This window comes from Lepidochelys kempii, chromosome 21 (assembly GCF_965140285.1).
Source record: "Lepidochelys kempii isolate rLepKem1 chromosome 21, rLepKem1.hap1, whole genome shotgun sequence".
Classification (NCBI taxonomy): Eukaryota; Metazoa; Chordata; order Testudines; family Cheloniidae; genus Lepidochelys; species Lepidochelys kempii.
Window position 1 is genome coordinate 6116120 of NC_136400.1, and position 14259 is coordinate 6130378.

The 14259-nt window shown below is 42.8% G+C and overlaps 1 protein-coding gene across 8 annotated transcripts in view; it reads right to left on the reverse strand.

Moving 5' to 3' along the window:
* Positions 1–14259, reverse strand: part of SRGAP2 (SLIT-ROBO Rho GTPase activating protein 2) — a 210502-nt gene that overhangs the window by 115791 nt on the left and 80452 nt on the right. For 6 of the 8 annotated variants that reach the window (XM_073319746.2, XM_073319744.2, XM_073319742.2 and 3 more), the window contains one exon: positions 4835–5027. In XM_073319746.2, coding sequence (XP_073175847.1) covers positions 4835–5027 — 193 coding nt within the window. Of the gene's footprint in view, positions 1–2761; positions 2846–3963; positions 4109–4834; positions 5028–14259 lie in introns of those variants that run through there. The other 2 variants (XM_073319748.2, XM_073319747.2) reach the window with 2 other exon arrangements.

Consider the following 14259-nt stretch of genomic DNA (forward strand, 5'->3'; position numbering starts at 1 on the left):
TCAGATAGTCTTTTAGGAAGGTTTAGGTTTGAACAGGACTTGAAACATCTGTAAAAAAAACTTTTGGCTTAATTCCATCTCCACAGTTTAGAAGAGAATAGTGTTTGTGACAGTTAATTATGCTTTCAACTCAACCACAACTAGCAAGGCTGTAACCACAAAGCAGTCACTCAAACGGCTGAATCACAATAACATTCCATTAAATATTAACTACAGGTGTATTCAGTGCTTGAAACAAGGTGAAAGGGGCCTTCTCGGAGGGAAGATGACAACATCTGTCTCTCATGAACACTACTCATTCAAGGTTCTGCCTCATTTAGATTTACCGTTTTTCTAAATTTGTCCAACAGGACAGACTCCTCCCCCATAACATAAGGACATTTATATCACATATTGCTATTGAATGATGTGTAATGTAACATGGCAGTGCTGCAACAAAATATGGCTACATGGAGACATTTCACTCTTGACCCTGGAAGCACTGCTTGTACAAAGCAAGACTACACAGACAACTAAGATGATGGCACAAATAGCAGAATTCAGTGCATTCAAAACACCGCTGGTAAAGCTGCATCTTCTTTGCAGCTCTGATTGATTCTCTACATTCAAATTCTTGAATGGATTTCCCCTTGCCGACTCCACTGGCCTCATGTTTCTGCCCTCCCTTTAAGACCCACTCCTGTTATTGTTGTTTCTTTTAAGTCTCCATATCAATTCCTTTGTGAGCCTGTCAGCTTTCTAGTGTCTTCCTTGGTAGCCTTCTTCCATTCTCATTTTCACATCTTCTTCCATGCTGCCCTGTACATCCAGAGCAGCCTCCTCCTCCCAATGCATCAGGAATGCTTCTTCAAAATACTTCTGTGAAGCCTTTCAAAAATCATTTCTTTAACATTTCTGTATCATGTTAAACATATTCCCTTATCTGAAAAACAATGGGCATGTCATCCATTTAGTCTACATCTAATTAAGACTATAAGGTTTGGGCAGGAAGTACATCTCAAGCTTTTAAAGATCCAAGCATCCTCCTGGGCCTCAAAAGTCTAACAGTTGGTAAGTGGCTAACCTAAACCCATACTCCCCTCCCTCTTAACCATATACAAGGACTAGGACACCACGTGGCCAGTAGTTACAGCAAAGGATTGGGATCCAAGTCCCGGCTGCTAATCCACACAGAGCCAAATGAGTCACTATGGTATGTGACCTCAGAGAAGTCATTTCAGTTCACTGTGCCTCACCCAGCAAACCTAAGGAATAGTGTAAAAATGCCAGGCCCCACTGAAAGCCGTAAGTTGCATCTGTACATAACTTTATGCAAAAACAAAATTGGTTAATTTTAAAGTGAGTTGATTTGAAGAGAAAGATGCTGTATCTGAAGAGAGACTTGAGGCTTTTTTCTCGCCATGTTATTCCCTGACCCTACCATCATTGAAAATCCGAGCTCCTTGCTTTCCTTCACATTGCACAATTCTAACTAGGACATCCCACAGCAAGAGACCATGCTTTCAATACTAACTTCTTTCCTGATTCTGCTGTGCACTGTTGACTAGTTTGAGAGTGACTGCTGTTCAGTGGTAGGTTAAGCTATTACAGTACGTCTAGGTCTAAATCATGTAGACCTTAAAATAGATAAAGCTAACGTGTGAGGTTTGCAAGGACCAGGAATGACTGCAGGATTTAGTCTCTGGAGTTCCAAGTACTTTGGGATGCTATCCCAGTATGAGGTACTCTAGCCACGCCCCATCCCATCCAATCATCTACTAGCCTTGAACATCCCATCCAATCATCTACTAGCCTTGAACATGGTACCTTTGTGCATTAGCCAGCTAAGTGACCGAGCCTGCAGGATCAATAATTTGCTTACTTCCTTAGGTAGTATTTTGAAGTATTGCTTGCATTAACATCGACAAGATGTAATGATGGCCAACCAAACTATACAGGGAACTACCTAGAACAGGTAGTTTCAAAACCATTTTCACTGTTGTGGCCAGAAAACCATCCATATCTAGATTATCCTCACTGGAGAACTAAAGGGGAAAAATAACCCAAAATCTGATGAAATTTTTGCCCTGAAGACTGCTAAATACGGGTTCCAACAAACTACCAGAGAGAGCACAAGTTCCAAAAAGCCAGAAGGCTTCCGCCTGAAAATGCTCTGCTCCGGCCTGGAAAAGTCAGTGTGAGAGAAGGAATGACCAACAGGATTCCTATAGCCAGCCTTAAGCATGGCTACAGGATGTGACGTGAAAAGCTAAACTAAAGGTTTTCGAGAACACCTTGAATTGCAGCTGGAAGAGGATGGGCCCTCAATACAAAAACATGTGAAGGTGTTATGTGCTAATAATGGCCTGTCCAACTCAGACTGTCTGCATTCTGCACTAGCTGGGGCGTTTTAATCCTTCTGTCACCAGACAAAATGGCTCTTTATTTTTGAAGAGTTATTAGAAATATAAAATTAGGCTCTTTAATAAAGATCACATACATTGAACCCACCTTCTGCAATACTTTGCCTAATACCTTTGAATAACAAACAGTGCAGCATCATTTAGGACCCTGCTGGATTTTTATCAATCACTCCCATATTAAAGAGCCAATCAAAGACTCAAACAAGAGGATAGCAATGTACACCCTTCCAACATTAGACTGTTAATGCAAGAACATTTCCTTTGGGAGGCTTTATACCATCATTTAATATAAATTTATCTTCTCAAATTTCATTGGCAAAACAAGAACAGTCCAATCAGGACGTAGCAGAATTAATTACCATTCAAGAAATGACTTTAGCCCATTTTTAGTGGTGTCTGCAGAAAGCACACGGTTTTCAGTTCCACAGAAGTTTTTACTGCTGCTGGAAAGAAGGACAGCAAAAATCTTCAAGGCACAATTATGGTTCTATAAATACATAGAAGAATTCTCTGGCAACCTCTGTTTAATAGCTCTGCTTAGAGGTCAGACTTTGTGGGTGATATAATGCAGTGTGTGTTTTAATGAGGATGTTTGCATTAAGTATCAGTTTGGCCGAGAACAAAAGGTGAGTTACATCTAAACTGTATTAAAAAAAGGAAGTCAAAGGGTGATTATTTAATGGCTTCCAGAGAAAGCTTTCTAGTATAAAAAGGAAAAATGCTCTCCCCCCCCTCCTCCCAGCACCAACAAGGTGTGTCCCCAAATACAGCAATTAAAAAAGCCCAATAGAAAGATATAATGCTGTGATCCAACCTTGGCTAGAATTTAAACGAACTCTATTTGGGGGGGGGGGGGGAAGCAGGTCCAGATGGATCCCTTCAGCAAAAAACAAAAAAACAAAAAAAACAAAAAAAAACCTCATCTGTCCAAAACTGAAGTGATTCATATCCCAAGGCTCCTTCTGCCTGTAGTTGCCACCACAGCTGCTGTCTTGACAACAAAACATGACAAGCTTTGTGCATGTTGGGATATCAGCTGCAGCAGCACCATGCAAGAAAGCCAGGATAAGGGACTCCCTTGTTCTGATGATCTGCCCACAAGATGGTCTCCAAATTTGAAGCTGCTCTGCATTGTATTAGCTTGTGTGCACACTCCCACCAGCATTCCAGCACTGCATATATATATATACACACTCTAGCCTAAATAATAGTTAATAAGATGAACAGACACTCTTGTCCGAGGGCAGAAAGGAAAATATCAGTGGTTTGTCACATCAAACGAAGTTCAGCACATGCTGGGTAATCCCACTCAAGCATCAAACTCATCACAACACGGGGGGGGGGGGGGGGGGGGGAGAGAGAGAGGGAGAAGAGGTAGCAGCCAACAAAACATTCAGGGCACCAGAACGTGATGTTTTAATTAAGTGGGAATAGTACAAACCCTGATCTAAAAACAGAAGCTGCATTAGAGAAGCACCTAAAATCATCTGGTCAGAACTGTGTTGGATTGTCCTGTTTTACACGTTGTCTCCAACTACCAACTCTCCAGGTAAGGACTCACTTGTTTGGGGCACTTCTTCCATCATGTAACACCCTACACACCCAATGAATATATATAAATGAATAATCTTCTCTGGTTTCCTCCCACTTCATGGTGTCATCATCATGGTAGAATCAATGAAGCCAAAAGTCTTTTACAGACTGACCTGAATCATATGAAAGATCCATTGGAGAATCATACTTTTATCTGACAGATCTTTTAGCTGAACGATTTTTTAACTTGCCATCACCTTAGTATCTAGGTACCATACACAAAAATTTGGATCTCCTCCCTCCATCTAAATGTACCATGAACTCCACCTCACCATCATTTATGCTACTTTCTTCCTGAGGCCAGGATAAAAAATGATGGCATTACAGAAGTAAGGGTTTTCTTAGGAGTATACTAACCCTCCCCCCCCCCCACTCCCCAGAACTGAGGAGTTTTACTTAATGGATTTTTAACTAAAAAGAGATATATAGCAAACAATAAATCCATAATATTAGAAAAAAGTATTCCCTTAATAGCCAAGATAAAAGCCAAACACATCTAGAGAAGAGCTCAGATTCTGCCCTCCACTTTACACATGTGTCAGCTCCCTCGTTAAGTTATTCTCTGTTTACCACAATACGCCATTCCATTCCCCCTCGGAGTTACACTCCACCAGCAACAGTTGTGCTAATCCAGCTAACACCACATAAAAGGGAAACTACTTTTTTCAAACACACACCTGGGTCACTTGGGAGAAAAAGTATTTTCCTTTTAAGTTCCTAACAAAGAGACATGGTGCCCCATTCCCTCCCCTCCCACCCCCAACATGCTATATGTCCGCTCTCTCCTCCCACCCCCACACCCATGCCCAGCCTCCAGAAGCAACTTTGCAAAACTGTACTTGAATTGCTGGTCTTTAGTGCTCCTTGTTTTAGCCAGGAATCTCTCAGCCAACTTCTCCAAGTTCCTTGAATAATCCATCTCGATCTCTGCCTTCTTGCGAAAGAAATCCTGCAAGTCCTGAAGTAGCTGGACCCGAAGCTCGCACTGTTGGTCGAGGCATTTCAGCTGCTCAATGAGTTGCGTGCGAATCTCTGAGCAAGGAGAGAACAAAATGAAATACCAAGTGTTAAACAGAAGCCCAACAAAGGAAAATCAAAATAATAGAAGTTACCTAATAAACTATGGTTAAAATAGCTCTCCCTCCCCACCAAGAGATCACCAAAAGCACCTAATTAACTGTATCCACAGTTAGAAAATGGTTACAATTACCTTTAGGTGACTACGGCCACAGTGTGTGAGTAAGGCAACCAGGAACCCACTGTTGTACACTTACGAGCAAAGCTCTACTGCTGGAAATGTCATCACTCTTAAGTGTCAAGGGCATATCTGGCATTAAGAAATGGTCACTTCCCAAAAATGTCCTGAAACTCAACCTGGATAAGGACTGCAAAACTGCAGTCTCTCCCCTTCCCCTGTACCTCAAAAATCACTCCACAAAGTCTCTTGATCAAACTCCTTCCCGGACTATTCCTGAGGAAAACCAAAGAAGCTGTGTGCGTTTTGGGTATTCCCAAAAGACACCAATTTGGGGTTATTCAGTTAAGTGCAGTTAATGTGCAACCTCCATTATTAACACAGCACCACCAAACTGGTAACATCCTTGTTTGGAGAAGCCAGACAGCATTTCCACTTGGACAAAGCCTCCAAAAGTAACACTTTTTCTTCTAAAAAAGGATCTCTCAGAGTGATGTGTGTGTACATGTGTGCCATCCATAAGCATTTTCAGGTACAAGTGTATTTTAATGCTGTTTATGAAGCAGAATTATTAGCAGCAATACCCATTTGCATTTATATGGCATATTTCATCTAAGATTTTCAAGGCATTTTACAAATGTGAAATCAGCCCCTGAAGCCTTTGGAGATGGGTTGTTAATCTCCTTTTCCTGATGGAGAAAAGGACACACAGAATGGTTAATGAGTAGCCCACATTCACACAGTGAATCAGCGTGAAGCAGAGATGTCAGAGTCCCCTGCTTTAAAAAAAATATATATATATATATATCAGAATTGGCGGTTACTGAGTTACTAGGAGAATATTTAGCTTCCAACTCTAGCAATTAACACAAGAAAAATAATAAAATATGTACTTTCATCTGAGGATCTCTGGGCGCTCAAACATTAATTAGAGCTGCCTATCATCACTGGTGATTTGCTGCTGCTTCTTCCTAAGTGTTGGAAAAAACATGTTGTTCCAGGACTGAATTTAAACAGCAGTGTACCTTAACAAATGAAGTACTTAACATTCAGGTCTTCTTCTACATGCACAGCTTTGTTTATGCCTGTGGATTGCATGGATGCAAAGCTTTAGGATAATGGTCTTATTTGCGGTTGTGGTTGGAAAGTACTTATTCCTAGAATGATCCATTTGAAAAACCTAACAGACACTGAAAAAAACTAACAAGACCATTTTTCATGGCAGTACATACTGACATTAATAAACTTAAACATTAGAGCAACCAGCTTTGCTTGCCTCCTTGAGCACGTCTGTCCTCTTGTCACTGACAAATATACCAGGATCCAGCTCTGACCAAATTACCCTGCCAATGCACCACAAAGACCAGCAGGGCAGTGTGAAAAAGCAACAGTTCCATGGAGTTCAGTGACAACTCTCAACCAAAGTGATCATGCACCTTTATTTGGGGGGTGGGGGAGAGGGAGAAAGGGGGAGCAGTGGTAAGGGATTTTTTATCAGGTTGTTGGTTTCCCCTCCTCCCCCAAAAAATCAGGATATTAGTTAATTTTTTCTTCAAGTTATGTGATAACTTAAGGCTCTCAAATTTGAGTTGACTTTTGTAAGAGAGTTTAAATTGGAAGCTTTGCTTTCCCGACAGTATACCATCCAAGGCAGTTCGGAACATACAGTTCAAGGCGAAGTTAAAGCGTGTGATTCCCCATAGCTCCCCCTCCCGCCCAGCTGCCCTAACTGCTACATGGGGGCAAACCTGGTCAACTAACTTTTTTCTGGTTGGAGAACTCATGCATCTTGAATCCCTCTGTCAGGGAAAATAAAAATTACATGCAAATATGAAAGCTTATAGTCGTGTGCATTTATTTGCTGTCAAAACACTGAGCCACATTCATTCCTTCAGGCAGAGGGAAGTGTCAATTACACCTCCTTCTCCTAGTGTGGCCTGCTACAAAACACAGGGTGGGGTTCACACTCTGGGAAAGGTACCACTGCCATCTGTTCTCTAGTCAGGGTTAGATTCCATTTCCATCAGGGCTCCATAGAAGCCAAGCCAGGGGACACTACAATGGACAGGCACACAGTGTTCTTTTAAGTGCACACTAATCATGATCCATGGGCTTCTTGAAAAGGGCCAGTGAAACCATTCATGTTGCCAACTGTGGAGTACCCTACATAGGCAATGTTAAGAAAAACAAAAACACATCCTACATGTTATGTCTTGCAAATTTGTGATACCCTGCTGCACATTCATTTCCACATGATAGTAATATTTCAGGATTTACAGGGGTTGGAGAAAGCAAAACACTTAACACAAAATTTACTAGCAATTATTTAATGGTTGATACTCAGTCTACACTATATTTCTTCCCCATTCCACTTTCTCCCCATTTACAAAAGCAGTAATGGATTTGCAAGGCTTTGTAGGCGTGATGAGCTTATTAACGTGCTATGCAAATAGACCTCTTTTCCATCTATGGCTTTGTCAGTAAGACTGATACAGGAATGAAGGTGAGCCAGCTATACAACAGACTGAGGAGCAGACAGAGCATTCCATAAGGAATGTGCCGTAATTCAGTGTTTCCTTGGTGTAATGAATCAGTCTCCGCACCACTTAACCTGGTACTCATTTGGAAGTCTGCCATTCTGACACAGAACATCCTGCAAAGCCAACCCCATTAACGAATTTCTCCTCCTTCCACACCCACCCCCCTCAAGTAAAACTGATTGTCACATACAGCCAGGTGGTGTTGCTATGTGGTAACTAAGGAAAGACTCCCATTGATTTCAGTGAACTTTGCCTCAAGCTCTAAAGCTTTAACAGGGTAAAAAAAAATTGTAGCTAGCACACACACAGGTAACAGAGGCACCTGCGAAGTAGATTCCGATCTGTGCCCCAGTAAAAATGGCACACGCATCATGCATGCAGCAAGTCAGTGGCATGCAACGGGTCGTTAATTTCTACTACAGAAGTATGACCACTCACATCCCTATTAGAAAGTGGAGTAGAAAGTTGTGGGTTTGTTTTTGGTTTTTGTTTTTTTTTTTAATAAGAGGAGTTCTATTACCAGGGTGCGGGGGAGGAGCACAACCGTGCCGAGAACAATCTAGAACAGGGTGTCTCAAACTTCATTGCACTGTGACCCCCCTTTTGACAACAAAAATTACTACGTGTCCCCAGGAAGGGGGACCAAAGCCTGACGCCTGCCGCCCAGAACTGAAGCCAAAGCCTGAGCTCCGCTGCCCAGGGCTGAGGCCCTTGGGATTTGGCTTCAGCCCTCGGCAGTGGGGCTCAGACTTTGGCTTCAGCCCCAGGCTCCACCAAGTTTAACACCAGCCCTGGTAACCCCATTAAAATAGGGTCACGACCCATTTTGGGGTCCCAACCCACAGTTTGAGAACCACTAATCTAGAATCTTGCCCTTTTTCAATGCCCCAATTTTAGAGGGCCCTATCCAATAGATTTTGAAGTTAGTTAATTAACTTATCTATTGCTTGTAGATGCTCCCTCCAAATGCTTGTAAAGGAAAATACCTCTTTCTTCCTATTTTGTAATATCTTGTTTTTTACATTTGGCGAATTGGTTATGATTTTCACCCTATGGTTCCAAAAATAGCAGTTAAAAGTTAAAATGGCATATTCTGTTTGCTCCATTATTTATGTACCGGGGTCCTCTGGACTGTAGCCCAGCTCCTGACAGGTCTGCTAGTGAACCATTGCTCCAGAGACTCAAGGGAGCACTGACAGTGGCTCGATTTTCCCCTCAAATTTTGTAGTAGTGGAGGAAGAAAAATATGTTTCTCTGGAACGTTTCCAGTCCCACGAGCAGGGCCAATTAGACAGGCACAACTGCAAGGTCTCAATGCGTGGATGAAACATGGTGTTTGAAGGAGGAATTTAGGTTTTTTAGGAACTGGACGACCTTTTTGGGAAAGGAAGAGTCTAGAGAGGAAGCTCCACCAAAACCAAAATGTAGAAAGACTGCTAGAATGTAAGGGCTGGGGAAAGACGACAGGTGCGGACGAGCACACAGTTCAGACAGACACATCCTTTATGGAGGGATTTATTAAAGGGGATACTCTATATTCTAGCAAAGAGGAGATGATAGAAGTTGATAAAGTACAAGTAGGAACTGAAGAAAGGAAAGAAAAGGGAAGAAAGAGTCCCATTCAATTACACCACAAGAAGGCAGACAGCCAAATATTGACAAATCTGATAAGTGCCTGTGTATAAATAACAGAGCAGGTCACACTGGTGAGAAGTGGCATTATACATGAAAGAAAGCAAAGTCAAATATAGTAAAAACCTTAAATGAATCAAACAATACCACAGAAGCTCTATGGATAGAAATTCCAAGCATTAATAAGGGTATAGCAGCGGGAATGTAATACCAAGCACCTGACAGGTCCTAGACTCTGACTGAAATGCTCAGAGAGATTAAAGAAGCTACAAAAACAGAAGACCCAATAATGATGGATAAGGCTACGATTTAGAAATGGGTCTTTTTAGTAGAAGTCATGGACAGGTCACGGGTAATAAAAATTCACGGTCCGTGACCTGTCCATGATTTTTTTTTACTAAAAATACCAGTGACCAAACCTTGGGAAGGGGCCCCTGCTGGGGGGAGAGGGCTCCGTGACTTCCGCGACCTCCATGACAGACTCTGAGCCCTAATAATGGGGGATTTCAACTAGTTCACTGCTGACTGGGTACATGTCACCTTAGGATGGGATGCAGAGAAAAAAGTTTAATACATCATTAATGACTGCTTCTTGGAGCAGCTAGTTCTGGAATGCACAAGGGGAGAGGCAGTTCTTCATTCAGTCTTAAGTGGTGCACAGGATTAGGTTTAAGAGGTGAACATAGCTGAACTACTCAGTCATAGCAACCGTAATAGAATTAAATTTAACATCTTTGGAGGGGGAATAATTCTCAAGCAGCCCACCACAGCTGCATTTAACTTCAAAAAAAGGCAACTGCACAAAAATGAGGAAGTTAGTTAAATGGAAACTAAAAGGAGCAGTCAGTCACCCGAGGAAAATGCCTGCAAGCTGCATGGAATCTTTTTAAAAATACTATAATAGAGGCTCAAACGATATGCTTACCCCAAATAAAAAAAAATACTAAGAGGACCCAAAAAATGCCACAGTGGTTAGACAGAGTAAAAGAGGCAGTGAGAGACAGACATCCTTTAACAATTGAAGGTGAAATCCTTTTGAGGAAGACAGAAAGGAGCACAAGCATGAGGACACAGGTCATCTAGTGGATACAGTGTACGTAGACTTTCAGAAAGCCTTTGACAAGGTCCCACACCAAAAGTTCTAAAGGAAAGTAGGCAGACCTGGAATGAGAGGGATCGTTCCCTCATGGATCAATAACTGGTTAAAAGATAAGAAACAAAAGGGTAGGAATAAAGGTTAAGTTTTCACAGTGGAGAGAGATAAATAGCAGGGTTTCCCCAAACACCTGTACAATACCACTGCTGTTCAACATATTCATAAAGGATCTGAGAAGCGTGGTATAACACCAAAGTGGCAAAGTTGGCAGATGATACAAAGTTACTCAAGACAGTTAAATCCATAAGTGACTAGGAAGAGTTACAAAGGGATCTCACAAAACTGGGTCACTCTGCAACAAAATGGCAGACAAAATGGTATTGATAAACCCAAAGCAATGCACATTAGAAAACAATCCCAACTACACATACACAACGGTGAGGTCTAAATTAGCTGTTACCACTCAAAGACCTTGGCCATCGTGGATAGTTCTCAAACATCCACTCACTGTGATGGACAGTCAGTCAAAAAGCTAACAATGTGAGGAATCTTTAGGAAAGGGATAGATAATAGGACAGAAAATATAATGCCACTATATAAATCCATGGTATGCCTACACCTTGAATACTGCGTGCAGTTCTAGTTGCCCCATCTCAAAAAAGACGTTAGAACTGAAAAAAATACAGAAAACGGCAACAAAAATTATTAGGAGTATGGAACAGCTTCCATATGAGGAGAGATTAGAAAGACTGCAACTGTTCAGCTCAGAAAAGAGACAACCCAAGGGGATAAGATAGAGGTCTATAAAATCATTGTGTGGAGAGTGTGAATAGGGGAGTGTTATTTATCCCTTCAGGTAACGCAGGAACCAGGGGTCACCCAAAGAATTTAACAGGCACCAGGTTTAAAACAAACATAAGGAAGCACTTCTTTACATACACACAGTCAACCTGTGGAACTCGTTGCCAGGGGATGTTGTGAAGACCAAAAGTATTACTAGGCTCAAAAAAGAATTAGTTAAGTTCATGGAGGATAGGTCCATCAATGGCTATTAGCCAAAATGGTCAGAGATGCAATGCCATGATCTGGGCGTCCCTAAGCCTTCAACTACCAGATGCTAGGACTGGACAGCAGGGGGTGGATCCCTCGGTAATTGCCCCGTTCTGTTCATTCCCTCTGAAGCATCTGACACTGGCCACTGTCAGAAGACGAGATACTAGGCTAGATGGACCATTGGTCTGAACCAGTATGGCAATTGTTGTGTTATTATGTTCTTAAATATGCCTCCTGCTGTATAGCAAAAGGTGTAAAACAATGCACAGGGCAGCCTTCTTGTTTCCCTCTAAGACAAGGGCGGGCAAACTTTTTGGCCTGAGGGCCACATCTGGTTTCAGAAATTGTAAGGAGGGCCAGTTAGGGGAAGCTGTGCCTCCCCAAATAGCCAGGCATGGCCTGGCCCCTGCCCCCTACCCAACCCCTCCCTCTGCTTCTCGCCCCCTGACGGGCCCCCCAGGACTCCTGCCTCATCCAACCACCCCTTCTCCCTGAGCACCCCTGGAACCCCTGCTCCCATTCAACCTCCCTGTTCCCTGCCCCGATTGCCTTGACCCCTATCCACACCCCCGGCCCCTGACCACCCCTGCCCTCTATCCAACCCTCCTCCCCCACTCCCTGCCTCCTTACCATGCTGCCTGGAACACCGGTGGCTGGCAGCACGGCTGCACCAGGAGAGCAGCCATGCATTGCGCAGCACCAAGCGTGGGGTCAGGCTGGGCTCTGCAGCTGTGCTGCCCCAGGAGCTTGCAGCCCCGAGCATTGCTCCAGCAGCGCAGTGAGCTGAGGCTGCAGAGGAGGGGAAACAGCAGGGGAGGGGTCGGGGGTGAGCCTCCCGGGCCAGGAGCTCAGGGGCTGGGCAGAACGGTCCTGCGGGCCATAGTTTGCCCACCTCTGCTCTAAGATTAGCTCATGTAGCCACATGATAGCTAGTTTCCTCCATTAAACACACTCAGCTGAATTACTGTCCCACACTCAGAGAGGCTATGATGGTCATTTCCCACAAAAGCTTATTTTATATTGTATCCATCAGATGAACAGATCAAAGTGGATTCAGGGTTTTCCCTTAAACCGATATGGAAGCGAAGAGCACAGCTCAGATTCAGCAACCACTTGCCTCATATCTACTTGCACGTTTAGAGCTGGATTATCTGCATTAGGTTATCTTGAGGGGGGAAGTCAGCTACTCCAGTGGCACATGCAAGTGCAATCGCTGGTATTGGAAGCAATACTCAGGATGTGTCAAGGCAAGGTTGGGATTGGGGTGGAGTGGAAGACAAAGATATAGCTAAGAGCAGTAATGCAGTTGCTACATTCCCTGCATTAGTTATTTCTTCCCACTCTTGATACCTTATGATTGCTTAGGAAAGTAGCTGTAAGGCAAACTCAACAATTCTGCTCCAATAATGTTCTTGTTTTAACTGCTCAGGAAATCACTTCCATAGCAAGTAGGAAAACCAAAACCAAGCACACACCAAAGCTCAGTTCAATGACTGCCTGATTCTGCCAGGCTTTCTAACTGGTTCACAAGCACCCTGAACTTGCATTGACCTCAGTACTTCACAGCACTGGGACCTGCATGAGGGACAAAGAACTAAGATGCAGGAAGACTACAGAGGAAGAAAAGTCATGAACTTCAGTGTATGGGTCATTTGCAGAAAATTCAGCCCCCTGTACTGCTCTGTGCTGAGTGACCTCAACTCCCAAAGCCTTCAGTGGGAATGGAGGACACTCAGTGCTTTGCAGACTCAGGCCTTTTGATAGGCTCAACTTTTCATGGTTTGGTTCTGGACACAGGATTGAAATCCAAACACGTTCAAATTCCAGGACTGTTTACAATGGGGGATGTGATGGGTGGCATGGGCACCCTCTTGACTTTCGAAGTTGACTGCAAAAAATAACATTGCTCTCTCTGAAGAAGCTGGGTGCCAAATCAAAGAGAAAAACTAAAAAAACAAGAGGTCTTATAAGTCTTATTAAAGAGACTTGCACTGTCATTCTACAATCATTTAAAATCCAATGGTAAGTTAATTGAGCAAATGCTTCTCAAACTGCCTCACATGCACCTCGCCTGCTAAACACCAAGACTAATTGTAACCTTTCCGTTTAGCAAAATATGCTGCGTCAGGACTTTTTCTTGTAAATACATGCACTGTTTCTGTGAGAGGAAAAGTAACAGCTGATTGGGCTGTATGCACTGGGGAACAATAGGCTATTGAACACAAGTGCACCCAGTATGCGAGGTTGAGCTGAAGCAAGGCAACCTTGATCAGTTGTTTTATTTTTTAACCAGTACTTTGCTCTGGCCACAAATAAAATATATTCAAGAATGCCGGAATTTCCTGAGGCTCACTCAGCTTTCTAGGATATGAAACATCTATTTGTTATCCCACCGCTTAAACATGCCTGAGGATTTTTTTCCAGACCTACTGTCAGAACATAGCAGCGCAACATGTGCTGTCAACTGTGGGTTACTATATTACACTGGAGCTTTTGTGACATTGCAGTCGCAATACACAGATTTTTTTTTTTATTTCAGTTCATTGGTTTGGCATCCCTTAAGTTACACACCCCAAACACACATCTTTTTAAAAAATGCTTCATTCCTTTCCTATTTTAAAAATTAAAGCCCTAAGTAACCATTTGCTAATACCACTATTTGCTGCAAACCAAGTCACAGAATCAGTATCATCCAGAATCTGTTTTCATACGGACACTATTTTAAGGTCACACAGATGTTTAATCTCA